Source organism: Suncus etruscus, chromosome 17, assembly GCF_024139225.1.
Source record: "Suncus etruscus isolate mSunEtr1 chromosome 17, mSunEtr1.pri.cur, whole genome shotgun sequence".
NCBI lineage: Eukaryota > Metazoa > Chordata > Mammalia > Eulipotyphla > Soricidae > Suncus > Suncus etruscus.
The window spans coordinates 49,270,516-49,290,963 of record NC_064864.1 but is presented as its reverse complement, the minus strand read 5'-3'; the positions used below and the strand labels follow the sequence as shown (position 1 = coordinate 49,290,963).

The 20,448-nt window shown below is 37.5% G+C and overlaps 1 protein-coding gene across 1 annotated transcript in view; it reads right to left on the bottom strand.

The window, feature by feature from the left end:
* Positions 1 to 20,448, bottom strand: part of SORCS3 (sortilin related VPS10 domain containing receptor 3) — a 721,132-nt gene that overhangs the window by 28,877 nt on the left and 671,807 nt on the right. The window contains exons 17-19 of the mRNA XM_049790799.1: positions 13,897 to 14,010; positions 9,996 to 10,167; positions 7,182 to 7,368 (exon numbers count right to left, since the gene is read on the bottom strand). Of these exons, the coding sequence (XP_049646756.1) occupies positions 7,182 to 7,368; positions 9,996 to 10,167; positions 13,897 to 14,010 (473 nt within the window). The remainder of the gene's footprint in view (positions 1 to 7,181; positions 7,369 to 9,995; positions 10,168 to 13,896; positions 14,011 to 20,448) is intronic.

The following is a 20,448-nucleotide window of genomic DNA, read 5'->3' as shown; positions in this document are numbered from 1 at the left end:
AACATCTAATTCCATCAAAAAATGGGGAGAAGAAATGGACAGACACTTTGACAAAGAAGAAATACAAATGGCCAAAAGACACATGAAAAAATGCTCCACATCACTAATCATCAGGGAGATGCAAATCAAAACAACTATGAGGTTCCACCTCACACTCCAGAGCAGGGGTCCTCAAACTTTTTAAACAGGGAGCCAGTTCATTGTCCCTCAGACCATTAGAGGGTCTGACTATAGTAAAAACAAAACTTATGAACGAATTCTTATGCACACTGCATATATCTTATTTTGCAATGAAGAAACAAAACAGATACAAATACAATATGTGGCCCATGGGCCATAGTTTGAGGACCACTGCCCCAGAGATTGGCACACATCAGAAAGAATGAGAACAAGCAGTGTTGGCAGGGATGTGGAGAGAAAGGAACTCTTATCCACTGCTGGTGGGAATGCCATCTAGTTCAACCTTTAAGGAAAGCAATATGGAGATTCCTCCAAAAACTGGAAATCGTGCTCCCATACGACCCAGCTATACCACTCCAAGGAATGTAGTCTAGCAACACAAAAATACAATACAGAGGTCCCTTCCTTACACCTATATTTATTGCAGCACTATTTACCATAGCAAGACTCTGGAAACAGCCAAGATACCCTTCAATAGATGAATGGCTAAAGAAACTGTGGTACATATACACAACGGAATATTATGCAGCTGTCAGGAGAGAGGAAGTCATGAAATTTTCCTATACATGGATGTACATAGAATCTATCATGCTAAGTAAAATTAGTCAGAGAGAGAGAGAAAGATGTAGAATTGTCTCACTCATCTATGGGTTTTAAGAAAAAATGAAAGACATTCTTGCAATAATAATTTTCAGACACAAAAGAGAGAAGGGCTGGAAGTTACAGGTCACCTCATGAAGCTCACCACAAACAGGGATGAGTTTAGTTAGAGAAATAACTATGTTTTGAACTATCCTAATAATGAGAATGTACAAGGGAAACAGAAAGCCTGTCTAGAGGACAGGCTGGGGTTGGGTGAGGAGGAGGGAGATTATTGGTGATGGGATTGTTGCACTGGTGATGGGTAGTGTTCTTTACATGACTGAAACCCAAACACAATCACGTATGTAATAAAGTTGTTTAAATAAAAGAATTGAAAAAATTAAGAAAAACATATGCTTCTCAGACATTAAGGAGTCCTCAACTCCCTCAAGACCTTCACCAGCAAGGTTATGGGGAGACAAATAGGACATAGTAAGCATTCTTAATTCCTACCCTCCTGCTTTGTAACTCCCATGCTCCCAACCAGAATACATAATGCTTTGCATTTCAACTGATTACAATTTCATCTTTTCCATTTTCTCCTTCATCTTTTTTATTATCTAGCAGAGCCTGATACTACTCACACTACTGCTACATCCTAATCTTTCCTGCATCCCATTTGTAAAAGTGATATGTGAGTGATAAGAATTATGACATAATTCTTTATAATTGGCTCTAACACTACTATCATGGCATCATTGTTTCCATCCATCAGTGGGTAGAAATATTCTGAAGGCATTAGATATTCTTCTCAATATCAGTGGATCTATTCACTGGAGATAAATTTATATTAGAGTAAAAAATAATTTTAGGCAAGGAAACCAGCTGAGCGTGTCCAGATTGTCACTGTCCAGGTATTTTATTTTTCTGAACCATCAACAAGTGTTTAGGAATCCACACCTAAAAATGCCTAAAAATACCCCTAAAATGCTCTCTACCCGAAGTTCTCTAATTGACCCCAGACATATGGAACACTAAAGATTTCTTCTAGCGAATAATTCCAACCTTGTCATTTGGGATACACATTTGGCTGAAGATTTAATTATTTTCAATGAGAAAATCTGTTTAATTACTTTCATATGGGTTGACTGTTAGAGTACAAATGTGGCAGGTGTGATAAAATATTGCTGACTTTCAGTGCATTGTTTACGCATTTTCAGGTATTTACCTTATTTTTATTCCTTTGGTTGTTTCTGTTTCATTAATCAGAGAATGAGATAGTGGGAAGAGATCCCTAATTGCATGTCTCTTGGAAGGGTGATGAGAAATTTGTTTTATACAAGTTAAGGTGCCAAATCCTCCATCTTCAGGAAAAGGGAACCTTTTTGACCCTCAAAGTCATTTCGCTCATTCTCATAGGAAAAGGAACAGAGGCCCATTCCCCTGAGTTGTTCATGAACATTTTTTACACTCAAGTAATAAAACTGTTATAGTTTGTGGTCATGAAATGTTTTCGGTTTTCTTTAAAAGGAAGGATTTTGGGTTAAACAGAATTTACATTTCTGAGTATAATAACACAAAAGAAGAGAAAAGAAGGCTCATTTATCCCTAAGTTTATGCCAAACATGAGACGATGAGGTTATTATGATTTGGAATACCAACAAATATGATCCCCTTAATGCCAATTTCAATTCAAGCACATTGAGTAAAAATAATCTGAAAGAATAACAATATACCATAGGTTTTCATGGCAAAGAGACTCAGCCAATATCTCTAGGCTTCTCTCCAGAAAATGATCATGGACCAGAGAGAAAAGGGATACAGGAGAGATAGCAGTAAAGTCCTAAAATTCTCCCTGTTAAATCAAGTGCTTGTTGATAAAAAAAAAATCTAATAATCTGTGCAAGATTGGTTATTATGGATGGCTAACAACTACTTTTGTTAGCTAATGGCCCAAGGTGAGGCCTAGAGCAGTTTCCCCTATAATAACTGTCTGGAAAATGCAGCCATGATTGATTTGGAGGGAATTATGGACACAATAAAAGTTTCAAGGTACATTTCCTCCTTCAGGCACATAATCCACAGAATAAACCTGTTCTTTCCTGTTCTGTTTTTTGGATAAAGATGCATTGGTCTTTTTGCCCTGTAGGTAAGGCCCACTCTTGGCAGAATTAGGAACATGGGCGGAACCAACTCTTGGATCAGAGAAAAGTAATTATTTTTGTCTTAATTTTTAACTGCAACAGAAGTATCAGACAGAATACTAATAGGATGTACTTAGTAATTACAATAACAGGTGAAAACCATCATGTACTGAATAGAATTTTGTACAGTGAAGAAAATGTTAACATAGACCTATAATTGCCATATTTAGGAGGGCTTATTTACTCACTTGGTGATAACTGGCACCTGTGAGGCTGAGTTTGGTACTCTTTCCTGTCTATGTGAGTGGTTCATCTCCTTTAGGCTGTTTTTTGTCAACAATATTGTTTATTATGGAAACCTGTTTTCCTAGGGGTCTGAAATTTTGGTAAATGATAAATAAGATGCCTATTGGAACACACCTCAATAATAAACCAAAATACTGAGTCTCAAGTGAGCATTTATGATAGATAGCATTTCAAACACATTGTTCCAAACAAGGAATGATGCAAATCTTGGTTGCTTCACAAGATGCTTTTTGTTTAAAAAAACAATTTCTTTATTTAAGTACTCTGCGTGGCTTCTGGTCTCTGCCTCATGTGTGAACCTTCACACTCTGTTTCTCAGTTGATCTTGCTTCTCCACCATTCACAGTAGTGAATCATAATTATTAAGTACCACTAGAGGCCACAGTAGAAGTAGTCTTATGAACTAGACTCCTGTCATAATCAAATTCTAAACTCACACAGTCACCCCATAATCAAAGAATTACTGATGTGGTAGCAAAGGCTTGTAAAGACTTAGGAAGTTAACCAGCAACAGATATTTAGCAAAGTTTTATAACAATCCATCGAGAAGTCTTTCTTGTTTTAGGTCTTGGGCTCATAAACGCTACACAGTACTTCTTTGTGCTTCTAATTTGGTGCTTCTGGCCCAGAATGGTCATACTGGACATAATGTTGTAATACTCACATGCTCTATATATATTGATGGTATATATTTTTGTTTTGTTTTGTTTTGTTTTGGGGTCACATTCGGCAGCGCTCAGGGGTTACTTCTGGCTCTATGCTCAGGAATTGCTCCTGACAGGCTTAGGGGACCATCTGGGATGCCAGGATTCAAACCACCGTCCTTCTGCAAGCAAGGCAAATGCCTTATCTCCATGCTATCTCTCCGGCAAAATGGTATATTTTAGCAACATCTTACCACCTCCACCTAGATGTAACTCATATAAGCAGACCATATCTTTATTATTTATCCCTAACATTTAATATATATCACAAAATAAATAGAAATCTGTTCAATATATTGATGAATTATTGTATATTTCCAGTTACTATTATGAGGATGCTAACATAAGTAGTGGAAAGAATTAAGTTCAGTTTGAGTCTGGAGTTCAGAAAAAATAAAAATAAATAAATTCATCTCAGGCTAACATACTTTTTTATATTTAAGAATACAAATGAGGGGCCGGGTAGGTGGCGCTGGAGGTAAGGTGTCTGCCTTGCAAGCGCTAGCCAAGGAAGGACCGCGGTTCGATCCCCCGGCGTCCCATATGGTCCCCCCAAGCCAGGGGCGATTTCTGAGCGCATAGCCAGGAGTAACCCCTGAGCGTCAAATGGGTGTGGCCCAAAAAACCAAAAAAAAAAAAAAAGAATACAAATGACCTATAATTCAAGTCATCTCTCATAGGCTACCATACCACTATTGATCCTTGTGCTGTTATTAGAATAGTAGAACTTAGAGTCTAGCTAAACTGACTTTTCCAGGCACTGCTTAAGTGTGGACTATTTGTAGAGTCATCCTCAGAAAATTAAATCATTTCATTTATATTAAATGGAAAGATATGTTCAATTCTTTTATTTTTTATCATTTTAATTTTTTATTGTAAGAATTTATTCAAGAGACAAAATTGATTAACATAATGATGTAAACTAACATAACATAATATAGTGACATAACATAACATATAATATAATTGATATAATAATAATACATGTAAGTCAAAGAAAGCTTCTGATTAAAAACCCATTTTTTTCCATAATGGCTTACATATCTTTCATTGTAGTATTTTAGGTATATATTAACATTGAATCAGGGGAATATCCATCACCAACTATGTCCTCCCCGTATTCCAGTTCCCTTTCTACAACCCATATACCCCACCATCACCCCCGGGCTGCTAGAGTAGGTGGACCCCTCTTTGACTGGCTTACTATTAGTGATCACATATCTGTTTGGTCCTGGAACCCTCCCTTGTTTCCCCTTCTATTTAAAAAGCAGAGCTAGAAAAATTGAGGAATGTGGTTTTGTTTGAAGGAAAGAAAAGCAATAAATTGGGGTACAAAATAAGAGAAAAAAAAGGAGTCAAAATCAAATACACTGAAAATGGGCAGAGTCCCTCTAGAGGCTTCCAACCTCAGTTTGAGAGAGGACGTGAAAAAGGTAATTGAGATACCACAACAATACAAAAAAAAATATATCGAATTAAATAACTGGTGAGCACTACAGCAATAAAGACAGGCACCACACAATAGTCTCAGTTCTGAAATCAAATCATGCTCAAGTGCAAAAAGAAGAGAAAGACAAGACAAAATAATATAAAATAATATTGGAGACATCAACCGTAGTCTCCGCACCAAAACAAAGATGTCAAAAAAAATCGATCAATCGATAAATAAACATATGGAAAAATGATTGTTTTGTGCTTTTTTTTCTCTCCTTTTCTTTATCCCCCTGCATAGGCACAGTAACTACTGGGGATATTATAGACGGAATTCCCTTGACCTAGGAGATACAGGGTTTCTCCACCCCTGAAGTATACTGTCATGGAATTAACTCTAGACTCCTTGCATGATCATTTACTTTCCCCTTGTTGCTTTCGTGGTGTGTGGAAGACTGAAAAGATATATTCAATTATACTCTTAAACTTTTTATGAAACAGACATCTTATATCATATTATCAATGATAGATTATCATATCAATGATAGAAACAAAAGTAAGACTAGACCTATAGAAATAATAAGATTTTAGAAAACTAATACTAACCCCTTGGTATTATTTCCTTGATTCAATATCCTAACATAATAATATTTATGTTTCAGCTTAGGTAAGTCAAGTTCCAACATAGCAAATACACATGTATACAGCACAAACAAAATATTTCAGAACTTCAGCTGTGTTTAGGTTTATGCCAAGCAACATCTAGTAGCAAATAAGTGCTAAGAGGCATTTAAATAAAAATATTGTGGGGAGGGGGCAGAGAGATAGCATGGAGGTAAGGTGTTTGCCTTGCATTCGGAAGGATGGTGATTCGAATCCTGGCATCCCATATGATCCCCTGAGCCTTTCAGGAATGATTTCTAAACATAGAGCCAGCAGTAACCCCTGAGCACTGCCGGGTGTGACCCAAAAACTATAGTGGGGATTTCTTAGAACTACCTTTGATGGAAATTAACTTTAAATAACTTTATATGTAAAAATTAGTTAATTTGTAGTATTAAGTTCTACATTATAACTATCCTATATATTGTATTTTTCATGCCAAAAGATGCATTCCCCCCCTCCGCCGATAGTGTGTCTTATGGAATGAATTCTGCCTGGAGTTGAAGCTTTAATGCAAGTGAGGAGAGCATCTAAAAACTATGTGCATCTTATGGTCAGATGTGTCTTATAGAGAAAAAAATATGGTATGTTTTTTGAATTCTCTTTAGTTCTTACAGAAGACTCAGCAATTTACTTCAATTTGTGCTCCCTTGAAAATTACCCTATGTCTAACTAGATAAACTTCTCCCATATATTGAATTGTCTTTGAAGCAAAGCAAAGGGTCTTTTACAGTAATGTGCATCTCTATGTAAACACTGATATCAGAACAGAGTAGAACTGAAAAGATAGATTTTATTGGTAATGATACACATACCTTTTTGCTTTGTTTGGAGGCTACAACTTTGCAGGGTCCAGAGCAAACTCCTGGCTCTGTGCTCAGGGAATCTACCTTAATAGGGCTCAGGGGGCCATAGCAGATTAGCAGATACCAGAAATCACACTTGGTTTGGCTGTGTACAAAGCAAGTACTAGCTCCCCAGTCCTTAAACATTTGAAGAAATCAATTTATTTGAATTTCCTAAAATTCTGAAATATGGAAATCATACATCTTAATATTTCTGTGTAGATGTCAAAATTTGAGGTAGATATTACACTAAAATCAATGTCAGCTCAGAATCCCAGGAGGTTAGTTGTTAAATGGGGAGAAAGGAATTGACTCTTGCTACTTACAAACCACATGCAGGAAGAGAACAGCTGTGTCAGATCCCAGGTTGTTCTCTGCATAGGCTGTCACCTGAAAGATCCCTGCGCTCTTGTATATGTGCTTGATGCCTTCCTCAATAGGGCTGAAGTTAGCATAAGACACAGCAATCCCATCCCCAAAGTCAAGCTGGATGTTTGTCCTTTGGAGATCACCCTGCAGGAGGCAATAGCAATTGGTTTGTGAACATTATGTAGTCCAGGCTGAGTCCCATATGGTGATTTCCCATGCCTTCTGTAAAAAACTTGGGGTACCTCTAATATTGCAAAGGCTGAAACACCATAAACAGAGCCATAGACTCTTATCTTTCATGTTCTGAGGCAGATGTTAAGGACCCATTTCTCTGTATGGCCAAGCTCAGGACTGACTGATTTGGTGCAACATGGGAAATGAAAGAAAGAGCTTCTTTGAAGCATTGAGGTGAGGAGGCCAAGGTTGCTTGGGTCTCTCACACACAGAGCTTAAGATTTTTTTCCTATATCATAAAAATAATAGCAATAGAGTAAACATAATAGTGAACCTTAACATTATTAATAAGTGTAATAAAGCTTTGTTTTAGTTCTTAGCAATGAATCTCTTCACAACTCTATCTTGAAAAGACATTACTCCATTAAGTTTACAAATTGAGACAAAAATAAATTAGACAAATGAGGAGTAGAAAAGACAAGTGTGTGTGTGTGTGTGTGTGTGTCTGCATTGTAATTAACCCAGGAAGTCTGCTTTCAATATTAATGCTCTCAACCATCATGCTACAATTAAAATTGTTATTCTGTTTAATACTTATTACTATGCTTATTACTATGCTAATCATGATGCTGTTTTAGAATTATTCTTTGAGGTACAATAATTATTCACATGTGATGGTGAATACTGCATACCAGCTAACATTCCATCTGAGTTCTGTTGATGTTGGACATCTCAAGCCTACATACTGCCCTTCTTTATGAAAGTATTTTATACTATTCAAACGAAGATATATATCTATGTCTTGGGCAGTGAAGAGATTTTGCTTGGTGATATAATATTAACGTTTTAGGTGAGATCCTCTTATACTCATATCAATGTTCAGCATTCTAAAAGCTGAAGCTATTATTTGGGTTTTTTGGGGAACAAAATACTGATGCTCATGAGTTTCTTCTAGTTCTGCACTCTTGGTGGGTGTTGGGTGGGGCAATATAGGATGCTAGGAATTGAATCCAGATTGGCCACATAAAAGGCAAGTGACCTACCCACTGTACTATCGCTCCAGTCTCTAAAAACTGGAGTTGAACTTTCTTTCTCCTGAAAAAAGAAAAAGGCTTTTAGATTTAAAGAATTGAATCAGATATGCCTTATTTATAAAAATGACTGATAAAGGAAAAATATATAACTACTACTAGAATTGTTCTTCTGCCCAGGGAATAGGCATGATCACCATTTTGCTTTTCATGTCTCCCCACAGATGTGAGTGAAATATTGATAGGTATTTCATTGCTCCCCACACAATGTCAACTACCCTTGAGTTTATGAATATAAATTAAAGTGGAAATGAACTGGAGGCAATTCAAATGGATATGATCATGGCTTTTCACATCCATTCAAGAGAAGGTATTTATAGCACTGGTAGAAACTCCCTAGTGTAAATGTGATAATGAGTTCCTAGGGATTTCAAGTGCTTTAATTCAAGTGCCCAGTGTGGGTGAAAGCTGAAGAATATATCATCCTATGATAAGGAGCCTTCCCCACACTAGCTAATATGAGTCCAATTTAAAAGTTGCTAAACCATTCACACTTGAGGTGGGGGGGGGGGGTAAAAGAAAACAAAACTCAAAAACAACAACTACCCCTGACATGCTTTCAACTCATATATCAATATATATATATATACACACATATATAAAGCTATTTTCATATACAGTAAGATATCCTGATAAGTCAGGGAAACTCTCTTTCCTCAGCACCTCATGAAGGAGTGCCTCAAACCTTCCCTGGTTTGGGAAGAGATGAAACAGCTCATATTGGAGCAAAAAGCATACAACAGAGCCACTTCCATTCTGGATGGAATGTATGCATTCTGATTTTTACTGCTCTTATTGCAAAAAGTGCTAAAAATGAGCCAGTGGAGCAGTAGATAGCTGATTTATTAGCAAACCACATAACATTATTATAGGAAAAAACTAAAAGGACTGCACTCATACCCCCCAGACCATATTCCTTTCAAAAACCTTTGAAAATCTTGAGTGATTCCTGATCCTTGGGGCTAAGGGTTAAAATAAAGCAAAAGAGGATCCTAAAAGTAGCAAATACATCTCTAATGCTTTGTATGGCAAAGCTTACAGTATATGGTCCTAAGGTGACATGTTCCTCCAACAAGGCAGAACCAATAGGGGTGTGTGGGGGTGGGGGGCAACTGGTTCATCACTTCTCTATGCTATGGAAGGAAAGAAAGTCTGAATAAGCCAAATCTTCTTAGTCACCTGTCACTTCTCCCACAAGGCTAAGCTTTACACACAGTTTTTACTTTAGACAACTATAGTAATATTAGCTTTTTTCTTTTGTTTCTTTCCTTTTCTTGTCACATTGGGTGGTGTGTAAGTTCTACTATTGGTTCTGTTCTAGGAAGTAACTACTAGAATTGCTGGAGAGCCAAACAGAGCTGGACATGGAAACTGGATGTCCTGCTAGAAAAGCATGCCTTCCTGCCACCCACTGAGCTATCTCTCCAGACCATAAACTTTTTCCATCTTCCCTCTTTAGAAACCTTCTATTGAATTCTGGCTTCAGACTCTCAGCCCAGTACTCACCTCCTCCATGAGTATGATGAAGGTTGCATTGTGGCCCTGCTCTGCAACCAGGCGCCCATCAGTTGTCACCACATGAAGACCCCGAGGGGCTTTCCCAGGGCACATCTGAGCCTTGGCAGTGTACTTTTCCCTCAGTCCATCTGTGCAGTTATTGGAAACAATCCGCCGGTACCTGATGGATATAGAAAATTATCAGGGTGTGTGTTGTATGTGTGCGTCTATGAGCACATGTATGTTAGTCATTACAATTGAAGTACATGAGAACTGGCCTTCAGTAGAAAGTTTGTCATTTGATAGGGCAGGGAGTAGGACAGAGAAGAGAACATTATGACAGGTGGAGAAAAGAGGCCACTTGGGTGAGGAGTAAAGATGCTGAAATGTGGTAAAGTGTTATTTATGAAGCCATATCAGTATAAACCACAGTATAACAGTATATCAGTATAACCATATTATAAGCCACAGTGTCCAAACTTTATTTTTAAGAGTCCCTGTCAGAAAGGAAGGCTGTTGGATGAGAGAGAAATGGGATAGTGGTGCGAGAAAATGGACACTGGTGAAAGGACTGGTGTTAGAACACTGCATGCCTGAAACACCATAATGTATTAGTTTGTAATACACAGTGACTAAGTATTTTTAAAGGAAACACAAAGCGAACTATTGAGCAAGATTTTACATTGCTTTTCCAAAAAACTGAGTTTCAAAGAAGTCATTTGGAAAGCCAAACAAATATAGAAGAATTGCTATCCTTCCATCTCAGGAAGAGTAGCTCTTTAAACATTATTATTGATTGTACCTGGTGAGCCATGGATTGGATCAGTGTCTAAACCAGTCAACAAAAATCAATGTCTGCCTCATGCACAAAAGAGGAGGATGCTGTCCCACTGGGTTGAGGGGCAGGAGAAGCAGGGGCTTCTTTCTTTGGGGGAAGAACTGCTTCTATTTTCAGGCAGCCATCATCGACTTCCTTATACCAGAAAGCAACTCAGAGACCAGACTTCTAACTATGATTAATTGAGAAGCCTTTTTCTTGTCTTCTCTCCACCCTAGGACATTATTCCATCTCTGAATATCTAATAGTCCTTTCTTCAAAGTCACTGGACTATTTTATAGTATATTTTATATATATTTTATAGTATATTTTATTTCTCTCTGTTAGTATTTCACTTCACACTCAACACAAATGTAACTCTAAAAGCACAAGTTTGAAGCTCCTATTCATCTTTAAAGAATAAGTAAGTCAGCCTGGGTAAACTTCTCACAAGACATGATGATCTTCCAAACCAGGGCACTGTCGAGCACAGAGCTATGCCATCTGACTTTCCCAATAGCCCAACACAGGAATTAAGTTCAAAAGCTTAGCCAAGGCCCAGAACTGCATAGAAGTCATCAATGCCAGGACCACCACTAGATGTAAAGCTTTACTAAAATCAATGTTCTAGTGATGCACAAGAAATTAGCCAGTATCACTGAAAAATGGAATAGAAGAAGGGAATTATTTAACTAGTCACTTTAAACCATGCCCACTGAAAAGGCACCTAGTTAAAATAGGTAATGGAATGGCTGGGGGTGTGAAACAGCAGGAGATAAAAGGAAGCTCTCAAACAGGAGACACTTTTTTTGCCCCCACATCTATGTCTAGACAGACCATTGAAGAGCGGGGATCTCATCCATATATTTTTGGCCATGGTCAAACTAAGGAAAGCTGGGGGGATAGGGTCCCACAGTGATACAGTCCTAAAGAAGTCCAATAACAGACTGCAAAGCAGAAAAGTCCCAGCACAAAGAAAGTTGACAGTATTGCTGCAGATTTCAAACTAGGGAAGCAAACGCTGGACAGACTGGCATAGGGATAAGACTGGGTCATTGTGAACTGTGGATGAGTAGTTAGTGGGACACAAAACAAGGACTTGGTCATTTAGATTGGACATTGTGCGAGAGGATGAGTGATTCTGTACATAGGCAAAAGAAGTGGCCTAGATATCGGGCTGGGACCTAGACCCATCTAATTAAACTATGTAACAAACTTAAATTTCTTAAGCATGCTTCTTTTGTATATAATTTATGGACTCTTATATTTATAAGGTATTAAGATATTGTGAGAGGCATTGCACGGGGAAGCCTATCCTCTTCAACATCAACTGCTTCACTGACAGATTACTATAACATAAACTAGGATCTAAGCATCCTAAGAGTATGTATAGACATTTTGGTGAACCATATGAAATGTTTTTCTTTTGAATTATGAGCCACACCCAGCTGTGCTTAGGACTTACTTCTAACTCTATGCAAAGTGATCACTCCTGGAAAGTCTAGGGGGAACAAATAGGATACTGGGATTAAATCCAAGTTGGCTGCATGTAATGCAATCACCCCACCCACAGTACAGTTTCTCTAGCTTTGACACTATATTTTTTATGTTCATGGTCATAGTCCTATCAATAGAAAAATCTTGAAATCTGATACCAAATACCAACAATGTAACACCAAAGATCCTTAAACCTTTACACAGATACCATAAATAACCCCTAAAAACAAAACTTTTGGCTAAAATTTTGTGCTTTCTAGATTATGTTAGACTATTCTACACCTTTATGTTAACATATTTTTGTTGCTACTGACATTGATTCTCTCCATACAGAGGCATTGTATATATAGTACCTACTACTGTTTTACAAGATAGTTGAGTCAAAAGTACTGAAGTCATAAGTAAGGTAGCTGATATGCAAGAAGATTTGAGACTAATGTACAAAATACTTTAGTTCCTTGCTATTCAAACACTAGTTCTGGGACCAAAAATATTGACTGCTTGCGAGAGCTTGTGAAAAATAACGAAATGCCAACTCACCCCAGATCTCATGGATCAGAAGCTCTTTTAACAAGACCCCTGGATAATTCATAGATCATTTAAGTTTGAAAAGGCTGCCTTGAACAACCAGCCTACTTTACAAAAAAGTTGGCAAATAGAAGGCAACAAATACCCAAATATTTTTCTTTCATATATCTGAGAAAACAGCTAATAAGTAAATAAAAAGAGAAACAAGGCATTTAGATAACGGTGTGTGTCTTGATCTTCTATTCTAAGAGTTCTGAAATTAGGACTGGTTTTTATCTTAAATTTTCAGCACTAGTCTATGCAAACTTTAGCTAAGTAATCAAGAAAGATTATATCTGTACATCAGTGTGTTCATTTATTTATACCAGGTACAAGTAAGATGCTATTAGAAGGCCTGACCAAAACAATAGTTATTAGTGATGGTGTGTCAGAGGCAGATGCTAAAATGTAATGGAAACTGGATTTATAGAACTCTCTTTCGAGGGGCTGGTGAGATAGCACAGCAGCATTTGCCTTGCAAGCAGCCGACCCAGGACCTAAGGTGATTGGTTCGAATCCCAGAGTTCCATATGGTCCCTCGTGCCTGCCAGGAGCGATTTCTGAGCAGATAGTCAGGAGTAACCCTGAGCACCACCAGGTCTGATCCAAAAAAAATAAATAAATAAATCTCTTTCGAAAATTTCCCTAAAAGTTACCTTTAGTTAAAGTACTCAAGATTTACATGTTTGTTTGTTTTTTTAATTTTTATTTTTGCGGGGCAACTAATTTATCTTACTTTATTTGAAGCCACCTACAGCTATCTAATTGTGCTCAGGGCTTACTTTTAGCTCTGCAATCAGATTATGGCTAGAAGGTTTGAGGACCCATATGGGATGCTGATGATCAAATCAAGGTGGACACCAGCAACATAAGCACCCTACCTGCTGTAATATTTCTCTGGTTCAAAAGTCACTTATTCTGAGTAAGCTCTATTCACACTCCATCTTGGTTCAATACAGATATTCCCTCAATTTCAACTAAGAAAAATGGGAAAATAGTGAGTAAAGTTCCCTCAGGTGTTTTACTTACCCAGTGCTATTCAAGTAGCTTTGACCAAGGCTGCAATCTTTTGATGGGGATGCTGGGTTATACCAGAAAGCTGGGACACATTGGGTCTCTCCGTGTCTCTCATAGCCATAGTCACTGTTCAAAATATAAATATTTAAAATTGGTATAGATAGGACAAATTTTGAAATCCATCCTCATCACCCCCAAATAAATATATTCCACAATGTCAAATCTTGAAGCACATTCATTTAAATATTCTTAGTCAATGCAAAATTCATAACTTAAGAATAAATGTTTAGATTTTGTAATGATCTTGAGTCATTTACATTTTAGTATTTATAGAAATAGTGGGCTACCAAAAAGATTCTAGGTCAAAATGTGAATATATATATAATTTGTCAAGTATTCTAACTTTGGATAACTATAGGGAATGCTACAAGTTTAAAGTCCTATTGAGCCAGAGTTGAATGGAAATAAAGTTAATTAGAATAAGTAGATTTTTTAAAATTTTTATTTTGACCAACGTGGATTACAAATCTTTCACAGTAAATTTTTAGATACATAGTGACATTGAATCAGGGGCATTCCCACTAACAATGTTGTCCTACTTCCACCCCTGTTCCCAGCATGCTAATAAGTAGATTTTAAGTCAAGACCCTTTATTTATTGAGAAAATTTCTTTTTTTTTAATCCAGGTCTACTGCATGCATGTCAGATGTCTTCCCTGCTCAGGCATTTGCTGTTGTTTATAAGAATTTTTTATCTTTAGATTTTAGGCCAATGTTTTTAGTGTAGGGCAAGTATATTAACATTTCCTTAAAATATCACCTGGTCCTGGAGTTACAGTATAGGGGGGGTAGGCTCTTGCTTTTCATAGCAGCCACTCAGTTTACCAGTTTGATCTTTGGTATCACATATGGTACCCTAGGACTGCCAGAAATAAATCTCTGAGTATTGCTAGGATGGCCTCAAAATAAATTCAAACCTAATTGATTTTTATATAAGATTTTCTGGTAGTGAGATACAAATTAAGATAAATTTTCCTTTTTTTCTTTTTTTTTTTTTTTGGTCACACCCAGCAGTGCTCAGGGGTTATTCCTGGCTCCGTGCTCAGAAATTGCTCCTGGCAGGCACGGGGGACCATATGGGACGCCGGGATTCGAACCGATGACCTTCTGCATGAAAGGCAAACGCCTTACCTCCATGCTATCTCTCCGGCCCCATCCTTTTTTTCTTTTGATTTATATATATATATAAAACCTTCACCAGTGCAACATTCCCATCACCAATATCCCAAGTGTCCCTCCTCCCCACCCCACACTTGCCTGTACTCTAGACAGGCTTTCTACTTCCCTCATTTCACAATAATATTTTAGGTACATATTAAAATTTTTTTTTTGGTTTTTCGGGCCATACCCGTTTGATGCTCAGAGGTTATTCCTGGCTAAGAGCTCAGAAATTGCCCCTGGCTTGGGGGGACCATATGGGACACCGAGGGATCAAACCACGGTCCTTCCTTGGCTAGCGCTTGCAAGGCTGACACCTGAACTCTAGCGCCACCTCACCGGCCCCTTAGGTACACATTAACACTGAATCAGGGGAATTCCCGTCACCAGGTTTGTCCTCCCTCCCCACACCAGTTCCCATCTTGCCTCCCATATCCCCCACCCTCACCCCCCGGGCTGCCAGAACAGGTGGTCCCCTCTGTGTCCAATTTATTACTTATTGATCATATATCTGTTTGGTCCTGGTATCCTCCCTTATTTCTTCCTCTATTTGAGACCCAGCATAGGCATAGTAAATGTTGGGGACATTAAGGAGGGAATTCCCTCGGCCTAGGTTTCTCCCCACTTGAAGTATGCTGTCATGGGACTGTCTGTAGACTCCTTGTCTGTTCATTTACTTTCTCCTCGGTGCTATTGTGGTGTTTGGATGACTTCTGCTTTGTCATGGGTGATAAAATCAGCCCTCTGTACCTAGAGATCTTGGTAGCTACACAGATCAAGAAATGAAGCTTGTAGTAAAGACTTTCTTTGTGGTTCTAGGAGCTCTGCTCCTTTCGTGTCATTTTAATCCATCTTCTGTAGTTGGTGGTCATGGTCTTTGCGTTGCAATTGCAATTATCTCAATTGGATCTCTGGAATTAGAGATCTTGTTTGTTGTGCAGATCGTAGGCCAGATCCTAGGCTAGAACTTTTTTAATGATCCTGTCTAATCATGGTTGTATACACCAATCATCTCACTACACGGTCTTTTGAGAAGTGTTGGGATGGTCCAGGTAATACAGGCAACTCACAAACTAAATAGCAATATAACTTTATTATTATTTTTTTTTCCTTTGGCCACACATGGTGACGCTCAGGAGTTACTCTTGGTTATTTGCTCAGAAATTGTTCCTGGCTTGGGGGACCAAATGGGATGCTGGGGAATCAAACTGTGGTCCGTCCTAGGCTAGCTCGGGCAAGGCAGATGCCTTACTATTCTGGTCCCAGCAATGTATCTTTAGATCTTCACAGTGAAACACTGGGACATTTTGCTAAGTATAATGGGAGTGATCCCTCATTCTCCATGCACTATTTGGAAACCACCTACAAAAAGTATGAAACATAATGTACCATAAATACTACTGTGAAAGATATGTTATTCACTCTTAAGTAACAATAAAAATTATTATTATTAAAAATGCATGAAACTTAAAATAATAATAAAAAAACATTCAACAAAAGAAAAAAGTCCTAATGAGATGGTTGTGACCTGAGAAATTTACTAAGCTTTTTTTAATTTTTATACACCCAGCTGCATTCAGGGGTTACCCCTGGCTCTGCACTCAGAAATCATACTTATGTTCAGGAGACCATATCGATGCCCAGAATCGAACCTGAGTTGGCCGCGTGCAAGGCAAATACCCTACCCACTGTGATATTGTGCCAGCCCATTTACTAAGCCTTTAAAAAAGTATTTAAGTGTATTTTACTAGAACTCTTTCAAAATAATCAAAGAAGAAACTTTTTAAAATGTATTTGATGAGGTTAATGTTAGTTTGATATCAAAATAAGTTAAGAAAATTAGTAAACAGGAGAACAGTATGCCTGACAAAAATAGGTGTGAAAAAAATAGGCGTGAAGATTATCAACAATGCACCAATAGACTGAACACCACATGCCTTATAAGGATCATACATTATTAATGGTGATGTAAGCATACACTATTTTCATTGCAAGGATGGTTCAAACTACACAATGAAAAGTGCAGTGCAGTATAAATCAATGCAGAAACAAACACCATCTGTTTATCAAAAGAGGCAGGGAAAACATTTGAAAGAAACAAGACATTTGTGATGAATATTTACATAAAACTGACAGAAGGGAACCATCTTTTCACAATAGGTATGATATACTATAAATTCATAGCTAATATAGATAATGGTCAAAAATTGCGAGCATTTCTTTTTAAATCAGGAACAAGATAAGACTCTTTACTAGACCATTTCTATTTACTTGAGTATTACAGATTTTTTCAGAGAAATCAAGCCAACAACAAAAATTAAAATAAATCCAAATTTAAAAGGAAATAATAATTAGAAGTATTTTCTATAAAATACATAAACATCTCATTCTTTTAAGACTATTATTAAAAATAACTAAGTATTGTCAGAGAGATAGTACAATGCCTTGAATGTGACTGGTCCACATTGTCCCTAAACATTACTAGAAATAATTCCTGAGTGTAGAGCCAGGAGTATCATGTGAGCATTTCTGGGTATGGTCAAATAACCAAATCAAACAAACAAATAAAGAAATCAAACAAATAAAACCTTTACTAACTACAGCAAAATGGCCAGTAACAAAACCAATATTCAAAAAATTTGTCGCATTCCTTTGTGGTAATGATAAACATAAAAATTTGAGAACATAATACAATTTATAACTATACCCCAAAGAATTAACTATCTATCAATAAACTTAACAGAAGAAAAATATGTAGAATCAATACACATAAACACAGATAAAGATATTATGACACAGTAAGACATTTCATGAACATGGATGACAAGAATAAATATAGAAAAATTTCCATTATCACTGAAATTGCATGTAGATTCAATATAATCCAGTAAAATTCTAATTACTTTTTAATTTAATTTTGTTTTGTTTTGCTTTTAATACAATTTATTAAGTCTGGAAATACTTACATACTTCTCTGTGCTCTATAGAGCCTTTCAATCATAGCTGCTTGACCAAAATTGACTTTGAGCAGTGACAATGCAATATGGCCAATCTAGAAGGTAGATACATTCTCAGATCATTGGCAAAGGAAGCTAATTTCTGGTCAAATTCTGTCATCTAGAGTCTCATTCCTTGCCATTAACAAGATAGGTGTTTTTGTTTGTTATTTGTTCATTTGTTTGTTGCTTTTGAGTCACAGCTGGCGATGCTCCAGGACTGGGAATTAGGAATTCAAAACTGGAGCAAAAATTTAAAGATGCTATTCTCTTTTTAATCTCTCTCTGTTTCTTTCTCTGTCTCTCTCCTCAACACACACACACACACACACACAACACACACACACACAACACACACACACACACTCATACACTTAGTCACCAAGTTACTTGTTTGATTTTACAGTTCATCTCTTCCTGACATTTTGGAGGAGTGTCCTATCTGAAAAAGACTGGGAAAGATATTTAGGACTGATTTCCCTTCCCTGAAAGGCTGTGGATGTTAACTGAACTAGGTTGACCCAAGGAGAAAGGAAATGATGAATGGGTGGTAAAAAAAAAAAAAGAGCATCAGCATAAGCTCTTGTCTTTCCTCCATACTGAGAAATAAGGAAGAACATGGTTTTTTTTTGTTGTTGTTGTTGTTTTGTTTTGTTTTGTTTTGTTTTGTTTTGGGGGGGGGTAACACCCAGCAGTGCTCAGGGGTTACTCCTGACTCTATGCTCAGAAATCGCTCCTGGCAGGCTCAGGGTACCCATATCGGATACCAGGATTCAAATCACCAAACTTATGCATGCAAGGCAAACGCCTTACCTCCATGCCATCTCTCTGGCCCAAGGAAGAACATGTTTAAAGTACAAAGGTTTTTCTTATTACCTATAGGTTCCTCTGGCTTTTAAATGTATGAATATTGCACTTTTCTGGAAAACACTCCTCCGTTTCTGATATTTGGCAGTTTTCTACTTAACTCTTCAATAACTAGGTTAGATGAAAATATCATTGCTTACCTGGGGATGGAAAGAAATCTTTATGCTATAGTCTGTTGAAAAGCTGAAGAACCCAAAAACCAGAGGTATCTTGCTAATGTAAGACTATTAATGTAATACCTAGGACAATGCAGATGTTTAAAACGTATTTAGTGGGCACTTAATGTTCCATTTGAATTTTTAAAATTGGAGCAAAGAAGAATATCCCAGTGGTGATGGACACTTTTTTTGCATGTGCTAGGTTTGGGGCTTGGACCCTGGTAATCACATGTATTACTTCTGCCCCTGCCAGCAGTGATGGATAAACTCTGAAGGCCCCTGTTACTGCCTACTATAGTCCAGGTCTTCCCGACACCAGCACCTAAACAGGTTGGCAATATTGGGCCCTAGCAGTGGATCTTAGCAGTAAACTGACCATCCCCATTGGCCAAGTTTTGTGTGGAGAGGACCCTGGTATACCTGAGTACAGCTTGGAAGCCCTCCTTTAGCTCCACTACTCCTACAGCTGCTACTACATTTGTTCTGTCTGAAAGAATACTGAGAACCCTACAGAGACATTTTGGTATGGACTGCAGATAACATTCCAAATCCTTGGCAATGTTTTCTAAAGCAAGAATGAACTATAGGGGCTGGTGAGATAGCATGGAGGTGGGGTGTTTGCCTTGTAAGCAGAAGGATGGTGGTTAGAATTCCGGCATCTCATATGTTCCTCCGAGCCTGCCAGGAGCGATTTCTGAACGTAGAGCCAGGAGTAACCCCTGAGCATTGCCGTGTGTGACCCCCCCTCCCCTAAAAAAGAATGAACTATGGTGGTTTCAATCACTATATAAAAGGTAAAAATTTTAGACTAGCCTTGATGTGACTATGAATAAGTTGAACAGGAAGAAAAGGACAAAAGGACACATCTGCCAAGTCAATCTTTTTCTAAGCCTCTTCATCAACAACTGGAGATCTCCCAATCTGAAAGTTCACAGTGACTTGGTGCTGAGCCAGTTGTAGCCAATAAAAGCTAACTTATAATCCAGGATCTTTGCAAGCTAATTAACATTGGTTAAATACAATCGTTATTAAAAATGAAGTTCTATACAATTTCAATTAATGAATCATTAAAGGCATTGAAAAGGACTAAGACGCAGAACGTCATTAATTAAATTTATTACTGCATCATATAATTTATTTTATATTGTACATGAAACATTCTCATAAATAATTATCTATGTTCTTCGGGTTATTTACACCCATGCATCTGCATGGTACAAACACTTTATTTATAATGTGAGGTTTCTTTTGCATTTATTTCCGATTCTGCATTCCTTGATGTCATTAAGGTAGCTCAACATCAGCTAAGCTGAGAATATTTGCAGC